This window comes from Armigeres subalbatus, chromosome 2 (genome assembly GCF_024139115.2).
Source record: "Armigeres subalbatus isolate Guangzhou_Male chromosome 2, GZ_Asu_2, whole genome shotgun sequence".
Classification (NCBI taxonomy): domain Eukaryota; kingdom Metazoa; phylum Arthropoda; class Insecta; order Diptera; family Culicidae; genus Armigeres; species Armigeres subalbatus.
Window position 1 is genome coordinate 171,784,504 of NC_085140.1, and position 17,536 is coordinate 171,802,039.

The 17,536-nt window shown below is 37.8% G+C and overlaps 1 protein-coding gene across 1 annotated transcript; it reads right to left on the minus strand.

Annotated features, from left to right (window-relative positions):
• Positions 1-42: 42 nt before the first annotated feature.
• LOC134215494 (rutC family protein UK114-like) lies at positions 43-13,239 on the minus strand. Its single transcript, XM_062694674.1, has 3 exons — positions 13,033-13,239; positions 364-593; positions 43-180 (listed from the first exon to the last, which is right to left on the minus strand). Exons 1-3 carry the CDS (start codon positions 13,095-13,097, stop codon positions 62-64), a joined length of 414 nt encoding a protein of 137 aa, XP_062550658.1. The 5' UTR covers positions 13,098-13,239; the 3' UTR covers positions 43-61.
• Between the last annotated feature and the right edge of the window lie 4,297 nt (positions 13,240-17,536).

Consider the following 17,536-nt stretch of genomic DNA (forward strand, 5'->3'; position numbering starts at 1 on the left):
AAGATTACCCTTGTGATAACGTATCAATTAATAAAACAAGCATCGAGATATCAGATTTATTTTAATCACTTTCGTGTTTAACATCTCCAATAATGCCAACGGCTTCAATCTCAACGGCAGCCCCAAGGGGAAGTTTCGATACTGCGTAACATGTCCGTGCTGGAAAATTGCTTCCAAAGACTAGAAGAAAAACCTTCAGTTTAATTAAATTCTTTAACCTTTCGGGATTCGCATGGTCCTGGAACGCTCCCGCAGCCCCGCCTTGGTTGTGAACAATACGCGAGCTTTTCTCGAAGGTGTTGTACTTTTTACAACGATGCGAGTACGGGAAGGTTAAAACTGGAAAATTCAAAACAACCTTACCTTTTTTATATTCGTGATTCACTTCGGCGTAATCGTCCATGCTGGCCAACAGTACGGTTGTCTTCACGACCTTGTCGATGCCGGATCCAGCTGCCGTCAGCAGGTTGGAAAGGTGTTCCAACGCTTTGACGGTTTGGGCAGCGGCTCCCCCGCTCACGAGGGTCGGTTCTTCCAGCTCAACACCGATAACACCGGAGCAATATACCGTTCGATCGGCGACCACTGCTTGGCTGAAATTTTGAAAATAAATAAAATAAATATTAAAGCTACTGACATTTTCGAAAAAGCATAAATTTGATCACGTAAAAATAAAAGCGTTAAAACACTGCTCATTTACTAAGGCACACATATTTAGGATTTTTATCAGCAGTGTGTTACAGAATAAACCTTTACCCCAATGAGTGATCCGTATAAGGTCCTTATAAGCTATAGCTCTTGCCCAGCAACTTCCAACTAGCCAACCAACTCTGTTAGGAACTTTGGTAAGTTGACAGGGAAGTGGCGGGTTTGCTCCTCTCTGGAGAACTAGATACAGGCCCTGCAAGCCAAAAACTAAGCAACGAACAATCAACGAGATAATATGAACCGGAACAATCGACAGAATTACAACTATCAAAAGGCGGTCGAGCTACAGCAAGGGACCCAGCAGAACGTGGAACGCTGTAAACGAAAACGGAAGCCACAGGACCGCTACTTTCAGGAAAACAAAGCGGAGTACGAGGATATGAAACAGCTGTGCTGTTCTTCATAAACATGCAAGCTCTGTCAGAAGCTTTGTGCATTACACAAGACTTCGTGTCAATCAGCTCCCACCTTCAAGGAAGTTAAGGGTTCAATCCAATAGCTAAAGAACAATAAAGCAGCTTTTAAGGATGGTATCGGAGTTGAAATCATCTAATAATCAGGCCACGTGTCTTTACAGACTGATAATCTCAGTCTCAGAATCTGAGAAACAGAGCAGCTCTCAGTGGAGTGGAAGAAAGGGGTCAAACTGGAGTGTGAGAATTTTCGAGCCATTACCGTACTAAATGTCGCCTTGAAAGTTATGTATGAGATCATTTTTCGTCGTCTATCACCAATAGTACCTAAATGAGATCTTGCGAAGTTATCAAGTCGGCTTACTGACAGCCACTCGACAACGGACCAGATCTTAATTGTTACGGCAAATCCTTAAAAAATGTCGCCGAAGTCTATTACGCCTGATATGTCAATTTGGCCGAATAGAAATAGGGCCACGCCCATGATCATACTGATTAAAATCCTTTGAATCCTGGAATTCCGTTGAAAATATAAAAATATGCTCAAAGCAGGATGAATAAAATATTGTTTAACCCCATACCAAAAACCGTATGAAACGAGGGAATGCAATACACTATAGGGAGCCTCAATTAACCCTTTCAGGCCCAATTTTAGGCCAAGCGGTACTACCACAGACAACAGACATAGTGGCTCAAACAAAACTTTATTGAAAAGGTGTGTAAAGCTCCCCAGTGCCTCCAAAACAGACTGCCTGACATACAAACTCAATCTCACCCAGCGATGGCGTTGCCTTATACTACGTAAACAAGGTGATGATGCCATCTAGAAATGACAAAACAAGTTGGAAAATATTTTTTGGATGTACTAGATCATCCAAACCGTCCTTGAGTCCAGAACTTGCGACCTACAACCACGATTCTAGCTATTTTCAACATTCCGAACTTGATAATGTGTTCAAATATGTTCATAACATATTCGCGAAGATCAGGAGACATGGTTAGATGGTTTTGAGATATCCTGGGTCATCCAAACTGTCCTTGATTTCAGAATTTGCGACACTACTGCCCATGATCGCAACATTCGCATTTTGGTTGATTTTGTGAATCGTTTGTCATTCCTCCCCACAAACTCAATCATTTCCAAAATACCACAGATAAGCAAGATAGTAATGCCTTTTTTACAGTTGAGTCATTAAATGCAGTACATTGAGCTTTCTGAACGATTCACATGCTCAACAGACCGCAACGTGCTTTCGTGCTGTGCGGTTCTTTCTCTCTTTGCGGAAGGAAGTTTTTAATACTACCCGAAGCTATTTTAATTTCAACGGTGCTTCTTAGCGCTATTTGTACCCACTGATCCCGTTACGATCTTTGCAAGGACCCGTGCCTTCGTTTTACGTTGGACCCGTTTGCGGAAGTAAAATTCCGACAAGCGGTGGTAATCCTGCAGGGACACCGTTCTGGGAAAAAACCTCTTAGAAGGTCACGTCTCCACGCTCAGCAATGAGCATTAATAAAAACAAGAGGAATGGGGAGTCTCTGAATTCTCCACTTCCTTCAAAGAAACAAGGTTTCAAGACCGTCCTGCCCAAGCGCGGAAAAAATAGAAGGAAGCTGGAGAATTCAGATATTCCTTCTAACTCTAGTATCGGAAATAATTCTTCTCCAATCGAACTGAGCAATCAGTTCGATTTGATTAATGATGAAATTGAGCAAATCGAATATACCTCTAGCCCAGGTGATTCGATTCATGCGAAAAAGCAAAGGATTCCGCCAATTGTGGTATCTGTTGCCGAGTTTTCTGGCTTCCGGAATGAGATTTTGAGTAACCTTCAGGGGATCAAGGTTTCATTTCAGATTGCTAGGAAGGGTGACTGCCGCGTTTTGCCGGGATCCTTTGACGATCGCAAACGTCTTCTTCAGTATTTAACTGAGAAGCACCATAAATTCTTACGACAACAAAACTGAGCGATTGTTCAAGGTCTCCCCAGTGATGATAAATCACTGGATGAAATTAAAATTGAAATTTCCCAATTACTTGGATTTTCACCGGTCCAAATAATTAAGATGAAAAAGAAATCTCACTCTGCTACTTCCCAGAGGGCATTTCTCAAGAATTTTATTTAGTTCATTTTAACAAAATTGAACTACATAATATGAGAAGTTTGGAAAAGGCCAGTATTATGTCCCATGTCCGTGTTAAATGAGAACATTTCCGCAGGCCTGGGGGAAATTTCCAAAACCCCACCCAGTGCCGTATGTGCCAAAAGTGGGGTCATGGAACCAAACATTGTCACATGGATGCTAAATGCATGATTTGTGGTGGAACCTCTCACGCCAAGGACGCATGTCCTGTGAGAGAAGATTCCAATAAATTTAAATGTACAAATTGTGGGGGCAATCATAAATCCAATTTCTGGGAATGCCCTTCACGCAAAAAAGTTTTGAATTCCCGTGCAAAATTGATGACGGGAAATTCCAATCGGATCCCTGATTCGACGGGTAGAAATTTTTCAAACGCTCAAATTTCGAAACCAGTTACCGGTCGAGCAATTCATACCCACCACAATTCACAAACAAATTTTGCCGCTCGTCAACGGGTAGCAAGCACTTCAGTAAATTACAATTTTTCGAATGTACCTACGTATGCAAACATCGCTGCTGGTAGACAAAATTTCTCTTCTCAAAATGAGGTTTATACCCATGTCCCAACGGAAAATAACGGTCATGTTGCCGATTCAGGTAGCATGACTGCTTCCGATTTTGATTTTTTAACTGAACAATTGCATCACATGATTGATGCAATGTTCAAAGTAAATACCATTCCTGAAGCTGTTCAGGTTGGTATAAAGTACCAGTGGCGTAGCCAGAAAATTGGTCTGGGGGGGGTTTTCTGAATATTTTTTTTTTTCGAAAAAAAAAATTTCTTCCAAAAATTTTGTCTTTGGGGGGGGTTTTATACCCAAAACCACCCCCGTGGCTACGCCACTGTAAAGTACACACAAAAAATTGTTATCGGACTCCGTTTTAATGGATCTAAATAATTGTGTGAAAGTTCTAAACTGGAATGCCCGCTCTCTAAAGGGTAAGAATGATTAATTATGCAACATCTTAAAAGTTCATAATGTGCATATTGCCATTATAACAGAAACTTATTTAAAACCAGGACCCTCCATTAAAAGAGATCCAAATTATTTTATCTACAGAAATGATCGTCTTGACAGCGCCTGTGGTGAGGTCGCCATTGTCATTAATAGACGTATCAAACATAAATTATTTTCTTCGTTTGAAACCAAAGTTTTTGAAACCTTGGGAGTTTCTGTTGAAACAAATTTTGGTCAATTTTCCTTCATTGCAGCCTATTTGCCTTTTCAATGCAATGGGCAGCAAAAGAATTTGTTGAAAGCTGATCTTCAAATTCTGACTCGAAACAAATCAAAATTCTTCGTAATTGGTGACTTCAATGCCAAACACCGTTCATGGAATAATGCTCAAAGCAATTCCAATGGCAAAATTTTATTTGAAGATTGTTCTGCGGGATATTATACTATTCAATATCCCAATGGCCCAACTTGTTTTTCTTCCAGTCGAAATCCTTCTACAATTGATTTAGTTTTAACGGATTCAAGTCAGCTGTGTGGCCAATTGGTAACTCATGCTGACTTTGACTCTGATCACCTTCCTGTGACGTTTGAAATCTCACAAGAAGCCATTTATAATCCAATCAGCTCTACTTTTAATTATCATAGAGCTGATTGGGATTTATATAAAACGTATATCGATAGGAATTTTGATGTTAATATTCCTTTGGATACCAAAAGTGATATTGACAATGCGCTCGTATCTTTGACAAATTTAATTGTCGAAGCCAGAGGCATTGCAATTCCTAAATGTGAAATTAAATTCAACTCCATTATTATTGACGACGATCTTCAGCTACTGATCCGTCTTAAAATGTGAGGCGAAGGCAATACCAAAGAACTCGCGATCCCGCGTTGAAAGTTATTTGGCGAGATTTGCAAAATGAAATTAAAAAACGTTTCGCTATTCTGAGAAATACCAACTTTGAGAATAATGTCTCGAAGTTGGATCCCAGTTCGAAACCCTTTTGGAAATTAACGAAAATTCTTAAAAAACCTCAAAAGCCAATTCCAGCGCTTAAAGAGGGAAATAAAATTTTATTAACGAATGGCGAAAAGGCTCAAAAACTTGCTCAGCAGTTCGAGAGTGCCCATAATTTTAGTCTAGGTCTCACTAGTCCAATTGAGGATCAGGTTACACGAAGCTTCGAAGACATTCTCGATCAAGATAATGTTTTTGACCCTTCGTTGGGAACTAATTTGGATGAAGTGAGATCTATTACTAGAAAATTTAAAAATATGAAAGCCCCAGGTGATGATGGTATTTTCTACATACTTATCAAAAAACTTCCTGAGAGCTCTTTATCCTTTTTGGTTAATTTATTTAACAAATGTTTTCAATTGGCATACTTCCCAGATAAATGGAAAAAACGCCAAAGATGTTCCAATTTTGAAGCCGGACAAAAATCCAGCCGAGGCTTCTAGTTATCGCCCAATCAGTTTGCTTTCTACAATAAGCAAACTGTTTGAAAAGATTATTTTAAATAGAATGATGGTTCATATTAATGACAATTCTATTTTTGCTGATGAGCAATTTGGTTTTCGCCATGGGCATTCAACCACTCATCAGTTATTAAGAGTTACGAACTTAATTCGGCTCAACAAATCTGAAGGATATTCGACTGGAGTTGCTCTTCTTGATATAGAGAAAGCATTTGACAGTGTTTGGCATGAAGGTTTGATTGTAAAATTGATGAATTTTAATTTTTCTCTGTACATTATTAAACTGATCCAAAATTATTTGTCAGATCGCTCACTGCAGGTAAACTATCAGAATTCTAAATCTGATAGATTACCTGTAAGAGCTGGTGTTCCCCAAGGCAGCATACTGGGGCCCATTTTGTATAACATTTTTACTTCTGACTTACCTGATTTACCACCAGGGTGTCAAAAATCTTTGTTTGCAGATGACACAGGTCTCTCAGCCAAAGGGCGTAGCCTTCGTGTCATTTGTAGTAGATTGCAAAAAGTTTGGATATTTTCTCCACTTACTTGCAAAATGGAAAATTTACCCGAATGCTTCCAAAACTCAGCTTATAATTTTTCCACATAAGCCGAGTGCTTCTTATTTGAAACCTTCTAGCAGACATATTGTCACTATGAATGGGGTTCCAATTAATTGGTCTAGCGAAGCTAAATATTTAGGACTTCTGCTAGATCAAAAATTAACTTTTAAAAATCACATTGAAGGCCTTCAAGCCAAATGTAACAAATATATTAAGTGTCTATATCCACTTATAAACAGAAAATCAAAACTTTGTCTTAAGAACATACTTTTGATTTACAAACAAATTTTTAGACCTGCCATGTTGTATGCTGTGCCAATATGGACTAGTTGCTGCAATACCAGAAAGAAGGCACTTCAGAGGATTCAAAATAAAATTCTGAAAATGATTCTGAAGTTGCCTCCGTGGTATAGTACCAATGAACTTCATATCATTTCTAATATTGAGACATTGCAACAAATGTCCAACAAAATAATTTCCAATTTTAGACAAAAATCGTTGCAATCTTCTATTGCAACGATTAACTCCTTGTACCCTTAGTATAAAATAGGTTAAGATTAGTTTAAGTAGAAAACATTGTAATTCCTACATGGTTCAATTCAACCAGAGGAAAGATTCTAACTGCCAGAGGCAATTGAAATGTATTAATAATAACTAAAAATATAACATAGCAAATAAGGATGATAGTGTTAAGAAAACACGGAACACCTAGTCTAAGAGATGAATGCATGTATTAGATAATTAGCAAATAAAATTAGTTAAAAAAAAAAAACGATTCACATGCTTTTAAAAAATGAACAAAAATGCGAGTGTTACAAATATGCGATCATGGGCAGACTAGCTTTACCGTCACTAAGGATATGTATTCAAGCATGTCCATAACATATCCTAAAAGATCAGGAAACATGGTTAGATGGTTTTGAGATATCCTGGGTCATCCAAACCGTCATTGAGTTCGGAGCTTGAGATCTACGTCACTCTAGTTTTTTTCGTCGCTTCAAGCTTGGATATGTATTCAACCATATCCATAACAATAATTCCCGAAGATCAAGGGACATGGTAGGATAGTGTTGGGATGTCTTGGGTACCCCCCCCCCCCCGTGCCCCCTATGGCACATTCTATGTATGAATCATTAAAACTTTCTGTATGGACTGTCACACTTCACTCAAAACCCCCCTCCCTCCTCTATGCGTTACGTAATTTATGGATTCCCATATCGCGCCGCATCGACGACCACGTGAGTGAGTGATCCCTCCTGTAAACCTCCGTAGTGCGAACCATTACCGGGACCCGTTTGAATTCCCAAACCGGTCCGCCATCGATTAGCTAAAGAGCATAGCCGCTAAATTTCAACCACAACGTGATCAGCAATCAAATCGTCAGCAAGAACGCTTGACTCGGTAGGTGAATTGATCGCCGCGTCACCGACTTTCTTTGCCACGCCTGTGAACAATAGCGGTTCCCACGCGATCGGGAGCAAAGCCAAGCCGACAAACAAAAGGACCCAAGCCACGCCGTCGGACAGGCCGCCGACAGTAGAATGCGGAAGCGTAAAGCGTGAGTAACATGTGCACATGTGACGTCATTCTTAGAGTGTGGAAGCGTAGGGTACAGAGCACGCAAATATAGGGGTAGATCGTTAGGCCTAAGGTTAATAACAATATACAATAAAGCTAGCAATGTGAAAATGATCTTGAAATTGTTATCCCCCCCCCTACTTTCCGCAATATTCTTCCCGCTGTTAATGTTGAGCTCTCTCCTTTCTGCGATTCTTCGTTGGTAATTCATTGGTTGTGAATAAAACCGTTCAAGCTTTCGAGACGGTTGCCACCTAGGTACAAGTAGTGGAACTTCCGATGATGATAAATTGAACTTTTATGGAAGAAGTTCGTCTTTGAAACGTTGCGTTAGGGTCGTGTCAGTAATGTTCGCTGTAGTTGATGAATATTAAACAAGTCGGCGCTAGGAAAGTGGAGTTTGCGGAATTGTTCTTGGAACCTTCCTTCGAAAGTTTCTTCCATTGGACCAACTTCGGAGTCTTAGACCGGGCAACAATTTAACATGAACAGGAAGTCCTCTAACGAGGTGGCACTTAAGCTTTTGAATTCGAACAATTTTCGCGAACCCATCGTGGCGATTTTTAGGGAATTTCCGGCCGGCCACGAACAACTTTGTTCGTGCGGCTATACACTTTTTTCGCCTAACCCTAGTTTTGCTACGAGCATCTCGTACATAGGAAATATGAGGGAATACCCAAAAGGCGTTCTGAATCGGGGGGCGTTTTGGGGCCTCTTATCCTAATGTTTCGAGTGGGAGGAGCTTCCACTCGGAACATTGACCTTTATTTGGCTGAAACTTTCATACAAACCCGATGCGTTGATTAGTCTTCCCATTTCATTATGTAATCGAAAATGCCACTCAACTTTCGTTGGGAAGTGCCAAGGTAACCATTTCTATTCTGCATTTGTATTTCATCATGTGGTTATCAACAAATAATAAATTTGGGTCTCGATTTAAACATAATCACGAGTATCGTCCGTGATTATGAGCCAAAAAAATTCGCAAGTCACTTGACTTGAACGCGTATTTAATGTGAGAACTCCTCTACTCAACTCAAATAATTTAAAAAAAATTGAACACGTTTATTTTTATCAAATTAATTTAATTACGATGTTCAATTTACTTTCCTAAACATAATTTAGGTATCAGAAGAGAGAACATAAATTCCGCGCAATGCATGAACTCGAAATACACTTTTCAAGTTGAGTTATGCTGTGTTGGTATTGAGAAGGCTTTACTCTAAAACTCCAATCGATCGGGACCAGCTATGGCAGCTAATGCACGAACACGGATTTCCGGATATACTGATACGGTTGATCAAGGCGACGATGGATCGGGTGATGTGCGTAGTTCGAGTTTCAGGGGCATTCTCGAGTCCCTTCGAAACGCGTAGAGGGTTACGGCAAGGTGATGGTCTCTCGTGTCTGCTATTCAACATCACTTAGGAGGGGGTAATACGAAGGGCAGGGATTGACACGAGTGGTACGATTTTCACGAAGTCCATCCAGTTATTTGGTTTCGCCGACGACATTGATATCATGGCACGTAACTTTGAGAGAATGAAGGAAGCCTACATCAGACTGAAAAGCGAAGCTAAACGGATTGGACTAGTCATCAACACGTCGAAGACGAAGTACATGATAGGAAGAGGCTCAAGAGAGGTCAATGTAAGCCACCCACCACGAGTCTCTATCGGTGGTGACGAAATCGAGGTGGTTGAAGAATTCGTGTACTTGGGCTCACTGGTGACCGCCGATAACGATACCAGCAGAGAAATTCATAGGCGCATAGTGGCTGGAAATCGTACGTACTTTGGACTCCGTAAGACGCTTCGATCGAATAGAGTTCGCCGCCGTACCAAACTGACTATCTACTAAACGCTTATAAGACCGGTAGTTCTCTACGGACACGAGACCTGGACGACGGTCGTGGAGGACCAACGCGCACTGGGAGTTTTTGAATGGAAAGTGTTGCGTACCATCTATGGTGGGGTGCAGATGGCGGACGGTACGTGGAGGAGGCGAATGAACCACGAGTTGCATCAGCTGTTGGGAGAACCATCCATCGTTCATACCGCGAAAATCGGAAGACTGCGATGGGCCGGGCACGTAGCCAGAATGTCGGACAGTAATCCGGTGAAAATGGTTTTCGACAACGATCCGACGGGAACAAGAAGGCGAGGTGCACAGCGGGCAAGGTGGATCGATCAGGTGGAGGACGATTTGCGGACCCTCCGCAGACTGCGTGGACCGAGCTGAATGGAGAAGACTTTTATGTGCAGCACAGGCCACTTCGGCCTTAGTCTGATAATAAATAAATAAATAAATACTCTAAATCAAGCATATTTTTTCATAACGACGTATGTAACAAATATGAGGATTCGAGAAATCCTTTGCTGAAAGTTGGCAAAACTTTTTCTAAAACTGTTTTAAAACTAAATCTGTTTTCAATACTTTTTTCCGCTGGCATACATCATTACAAGACACGTAATAAGCGTGCTTCACAGTAAAGCTCAGTTCATTCAAATTCATTGTGAAAAACGATAAAATTATACATACACCGGTATGCTACACGTACGTCGGTGTACATTGGTCGGTTTTCCATAGTGCACGATTGACGCAACTGCAGTTTTGTTTTGTTTTGATTTTTTTGTTACATAGGTCGCTCTTAGTTCCCATATGTTAAAGCGACGTATGTAACAGTGAGACTTCAAAAATAGAAATTTTTACATACGTCGATTCGCAAAAAGATTAAATTCAAGAATTTTAAGATCTGAAATCAGTAAAATCGATGCGTATTATATAAAGCCGCGTGTGATTGTCACGTTGTATTAAAAACCCCGTTTTGTTTACTTTTGTTACATACGTCGTTATGAAAAATTATGCTTGAAATGTTTTAGAGGAAGGTGGGTAGACTTGATCCCTTGGGAGACTTGATCCCTACCTGTATTACCGAGAACCAAAGTAGATTTGTTCGAGCGTATTTTTTATTTCCTTTAGGCGAACGATGATTATGTAGTGACTTATTTTTTGGATTGACAACCTTACAAATTAACCAGGACGGTTTTAAAAATGTTTTTGAAGGCCACGCAAAATTTTAATAACATCTTCTAACATTGACCAAATTGTATCATTTTTGTACAGCACAAAGTCAAAAATATGCTAAATGATTCGTACTCATAAAAATATGAACAATCCATCATAATTTTGAGATTCTTGGATTTTAAATTATTGCCTCAATATGGGGACACTTGATCCCTCATTAGTCACTCATACAAAAAATTCAAAAAAATATTTTTTTTCTCATGTGGTTAATTGTTCATAGATTTCACAGATCTGATGAAGGGTCGGCTCGTAAAAAAAATGAGCAAAGGGGATCAAATCTCCCCAGATCCTAAGATTAGATGCGCTGTCGAAATCTATAACAAAAATTGGTTCATGAATACGCACAGCAAATTGTAAAATCTGCGTATATTGAAGGAAACATATTTTAAAAATCAGAGGGCAACGTTCTACTATGCAAGTTTGTGAACCAATTCCTCCCGGATATTTTTAAATTCAATTTTTGATAGCACTCCGAAAAATCGAATATACAAACATCCGAAAAGCTAATTTATATATTTCTTAGAGAGTCTGTACGAAAACCGCGTAAGTTTATTTATTTTTGGATGTGATACATCGGATATGAGATTCTATTTTCGAACTGTGGATATTTTCGTGAAAGGTGTTAATTAAAAGGGTTCGAAGCAAAAAAAAATGTGATCAAAATTCAGCTTCGTAGGAATAAGTCGCACAATTTTCAAACATAGAATTATTATCAGATTTTTTATTCTGCGTTGATATTGTATTTTAATAATGCTGCAAAAGCTCAAGAGTCGCGATTCTTCTACAGTGATGAGTTCAAATTTGACATCTCCTATTTTCTAATCTCTTCAACAGTTTTCTATCCAAAATGCAACCCTAAAAAAAGTTTAATGTAATGTGAAAGTCAATTCTATTTGATAGTACTTGATTTTAATATAACTGAAAGCATCTTTTTATTTCATGTCCCCATTAGTACGTTACTCACTTTCATTGTTTACAATCTGTGCTTCGATAATTGATGAAACTTTCAGCCACTAAATTGTAAAGTTAACCGAAAACGCCTCTATTTTGGATATACGACGTTTCACCTAAACATTTCATTAACATTTCTGTACTTGTATAGGTATGTATACCGAATGGCAGCGCAAGAAACAATTCAGATAAAATTTAAAAAGCTAAAAAGAAAATAAATAAGATTTATTATTATTTTTTATTTTTTATTTCTTATTAATTACAATAGTTTCTACAAAATAGATGCATGTTTGCAGAACAAATGGTGGTGCCTTTTTCCAACTTTAAAAATGTAAAGAGGTCAAAATAAGCACTTAAGCGAGATAGATTACAACTAATTGCATCAGTTCACATTTGTTTGCCAATATTTTAATCCATTTTTTTTTATAAATTTTGTTTGTGTAAAAAAACAATATTTCGTCAATAACTCTGGAGCGCAATGACCGGTCGGGGCCCATTTTCAACAGCACCGCAGATCAAATTAGGATTGTTCAACTATTTTCATACTTTATCTCTAAATACCGCTGACTGGTCTAGATGAATAAATCAAACAATTTCTTGAGAATTCATAACTCACTTGTTAAATTGTAAGAAATCTCTGCTCATTTTGATTTAAATTGGTGCCTATTTTGCCATTTTCAATGTTGCATGGAATTTAAAACATTGCCCTTTTTGTTTGTTTTTTTTTGTTGTTGAAATTTGTACTTCAGAGCTATTCAAGTATTAACTTTGAAATTGGATTCTGCTGGGACTCACTTGCAGTGTCAGTTATTTTTTCAAATGAAAAACTTCGTTGAAATTTTGTACGTTGTCTTCTGATTAGCGGAAAAATCTGATAATTTTTTTGTTCTCTAAATTTAATATCCTTTATGCACGAAATGATTGCTTTCGCCGAGATTTGGATTAGAAATTCTTAAATTTGAACAATCTTAGCATTTCGTGGAGCGTTTCTATTTTAGCCTAAATCGAATTTCACAAAATCGGTTCGGTTTGCATTTGACAATTCTAACATAATAATCAAACGAATTTTTAATAAGGTTCAGTTCGAAGTATTTTTCCGCACTTGATTATCATATCTCTTATATAATAGCATTCTAATTCATAGCTTACCTGTAAGCAGCCAGTGGCTTCGGACACTTGCCGGTGGAGATGATTTTACGGATGACGAAAGACATTCTTCTTCCTTCGGTTGTATGGATTCCGGTACTGATGGGCGAACAAGTGCGAACCAAACGATCTACGCAGTCCAAGCGCTAATTCACAACTGATTGCCACTTGCCGGACTTGTTGATATGAGTGGTTAGCGTCGCTGTTTGCGACGGTTTCTGTGTAGTTTTGCCTAGATAGCAACATTTGGTGGTGTTTGATTAGAGCACCGGCACAAGAAGAAGCATGGGCTTCTAAAGAACATTTTTTACCGATCTTGGCACGCTTGAGTTTTTTCACAGAGAAATTTCTAGGAAGGCTATAAAAATGTCATTTTTGTCTTTTTTACGAAAAAAATCTCATTTAATTAATTTTCTCAAAACATTTAGGGGGAAAGACGGTTTTGGCAGGTTTTGTTCTATTATTGTCAGGGGGTTTTTGTCGACCAAATTTTATGAAATTTGGCCACAATATTCTTTGATATGCAAAGAATGTTTAGGCCAAATTTGAGCATAATCAGTCATAAAAAAACCCCTGACAATAATAGAACAAAACCTGCCAAAGCCGTCATTCTTCCTACCAGAACTCTACTCACTTCCTGTTTTTTTATGAATCCAGAGAACATAAGTAGTCTTACGTTGTTTGAACACATTTCGTTTATTCGTTCATTTGTTTATAAGCTTACATTTAGAAAGATAACTGAATCTAAAACACTGAATCAACAATTTGAAGCCACAATACTCGGTTCACCGCCCAACGCTCAAATGAAAACTCCCTCTAAAAAATTATAAATTTTCCATAAAAAATTAGGAAGTGGCCAATAAAGAAATCAGGGTATGAGCAATAATTAAATATAAAATTTCCACGAATAATGCAAAATTTATATAAACAATTGAGAGTTTTCCACTAAACAAGAAAAAAATATCCCTTTTTAAAGCAAAAATTGCAATTGTAAATGAAGATTTTTCCATAAAGAAATCAAAATGTTTCACGAAAAAACATTCAAAATTTCCATAAATAAATCAATATTAGCAATAAAAAATTACAAAAATTTCCACTAATTTTTTTTTTCCACAAAAAATTAAAAAAAATCACGAAAAAATCAATAAAGAGCAATAAAAAAATGTGAACATTTTTATAAAGAAATATAAAAAGCAATAAAACTAAGCCTTTTTCTATAGATGACCCCTTTTTTTAAAAGCGTGTAAAGTTCATGGAAAATTTCATCAATTTTATAGCTTTTTTATATTTTCTATGAAAATTATTTTGTGGAATATTTTCAAATTTTTATGAAAAATGAAATTATTTTGTGGAAAATTTTGTAATTGTTCATTGCTAATATTGATTTATTTATGGAAACTGTGTAGTTTTTTGTTGCCATTGCCAGAAATGGTCCTAAGCACACAAAAAAAAACTCCAAGTGCTCACAAGGTCTGCACTAGTAGCCCAAGAAACAATTCAAAGCCATAAAGCAACAAGCTTGTTGAACAATTGTTGTATAGAAGCGATGGTAGTTGAACAATAAAGCATGTTTAAGAAGTTGTTTAATAAATGTTATACTGATTGAAATCACCGCATTAGTTCCCTGTTTTGTTGTTATTTGAATAGAGCATCGAATAAAAGTTTAACAAATGTTGCCCTAAAATTTCCCTGGTAGGGTGAAGTACAGTTGAATTATTCACTGTAAATATACTTTATTCCACCAAAATAAATCCTAAATTGTGTAATCAAGTTGATATTGAATAACATGTTTATGTAATGCTTAATAACATTTGTTAGAATTTGTTATTCAACAGCGCTGCCAAAGTTGTACAATTCAATGAAGTAATTTGTCTTATATGAATGGATAAATTTTTAAGAAAGTTCAAAAAGAATGGTACATATCACCGAAAGTTAAAGCGAGTTAGTAAAAAAAAGGGTTGTTGTATAGGACGCTATAAGTACAACACAAAACAGTGGAAAAGCAGCGACATTCGCAGCACTCAAAGCTGTACCAGATCGTACGAATGGTATAAAGCTTGTTTTTGCTTAATATTTCAAAATTAAACTAAAAAGCATAATTTCAGACCGAAACAATACAAAAAATTAAATTGTAAACCTTCTCAAAACTCAAACGTGGCGGCCCTTTGCAATTATCTCAAAAAGTGTTTCCGAAAAATTTGATGCACCTCTTCAAACTCGTCTGGCTGATGACTTAAACAATATTGAGTCCAAGCAGCTGCATCAGATGATGAATCAACAGAATGAATCTATGATTTCTACAACAGGAAGTTCACGTGAAGCTTTAAGGTCCTGGTCTCTTCGTCACAACATCCATCATAATGCGTTGAAGGACTTGCTGGGGTTGATCAAAGAAAAATACAACGACACAACTTTACCTATGGATCCAAGAACGCTACTAGAAACTCCTTCGAATATTGGGAAACTCTGCAAAAAGATCTCAGGTGGTACATACATACATAACAGCTGGCACCATGGGCTACAAGTTTGCCTTGAAAGGTGCTTTGACAATATATCAGGAGATATAAGCATAAGTTATCACATCAACATCGACGGCATGCCTGTGTATAAAAGTTCACTACCGACAAGACGGGTCTGCCGGCCTCGGTTTTCTCCACAACAATAAAGTAATCTATATATTGCACTTTAACAATGGATTTTTCAACAGAATACTAAAAATACGTACCTTTGATCACTGCACCGCACTGTTTGTTGTTGTTGTCATGACAGTGAGATTGTTTCAGAATTGATTATTCAACGACTCTTAAACTGCAATCGGGGCAACTACATACGATGCTTATCTGAATGTGTATAAACGTTGCTGTGCAAACGTTTTCAACAATATTGTTGACATATACATTCTATTTAATAAGCATGCTCAAATGTTGTTTATGCAATGTTTGTGCAATAAATTGTCCAATTTGGTGTCAAATAATTTATAACTACATTTAACATGGTCGATTTATATGACCTTGCATGGAGCAGCAGGAAGAGCAGGCGGATGTCAATCGAAGGTCCTGGGTTCGAGCCTCGCATCGTTGGAGATTGTGATAACTGTAGTAATGACTAGTTGATGTAAAAAAAACAAGTCACAGTTCTATAAATTAATTAGTTGAAAAATCGATAGTTCATGAAACCTGTCATAAGACGAGTTTATACCATCCCATTGAATTCCACCACTTAATTGTATCTTGACAGATACGTATTTCGACCTCAACAGTAAGGCCGTCTTCAGTGTCTCGTACTTGACTCGACTTGACTCGAGTCGAGTCAAGTACGAGACACTGAAGACGGCCTTACTGTTGAGGTCGAAATACGTATCTGTCAAGATACAATTAAGTGGTGGAATTCAATGGGATGGTATAAACTCGTCTTATGACAGGTGAAAACATTCCACTAAAAAGCTCAAAATAATTTTCTTATCAGTTCATGAAAGTCATAAAATAATATCAAGATAAAAATTCCGTAAGAATTAGTCCTCTTTTATCATTTTTATAAAAAAAAGTGATGGTTGTGGAAACTTTTAATAAGCTTTATTTGAGATATTCGTTACATCAATTGCGCTGTATTATAGACACCAAAACCAACGTTATTCAACTTGTATTCGGGACTTTTTCTCAAACTAATGTTGAATAATAGTTTCCTCCAATCTTCTATGTTACACAAACAACAGTATATCGAACAGCCTTATTTGTAAAACATTGGACAAAAGCTTTATTAGTTCGGGTAATAAGCTTTGTCGTAACAAGGGTTGAATTAATGTTGTTGCAGCTCTTTTATTGTTTTTGCAGTTGAACAATCGAGGCAAGGTGATAGCTTAAACATTTATTGCAACATGCTTATAGAACTACTGTTGTTGAATAGATTCTCCATTTTTGGGCGAAAAAGGTTGGTATAGAAGTATCAAATGCAATAAATCAATCATAATTAAACATACAGCTAAATAACGTAGCTGTAAGAGACATTTCTTCAAACAACAATTGTTTCTTGGGAGACCCCGTTAGGGACCACCGGTCTTATAAGCGTTGTACTCGATACTTTTGGTTCGGATGTAGTTTCTGCTGGAGTCCATAGTTGGCCCGACTTCCGCAAATGATGAGCCGTTAGTATTTCACGACTACATTATTGTCAGCCGTCAGTAAGCATTGAAGATAGACGTATTCATCTACCATCTCCAAGGTATCCCCGTATTTCGTAACACAGATTCTTATGCGGCTTCTGTCGCGCATATCCTTTTGTCTTTGACGCATTTTCAGCCAATGCAACTTTTGGAACCGTAGTCGTATTAGTCGCCACATGCGCAGCCTATACGGTGGCGTATTGGAGAACGCCCTTACCACAGTAGATCTCGGCACAGTAGCGGTTAAGTAACACAGAGAGTAACACAGAACTAAAAAAAAGTAGAAGCTTGTATCCGAGACACGACCGCCAATTGGACGTAGGATTACGTAAAGTGTGAAAAAAAATA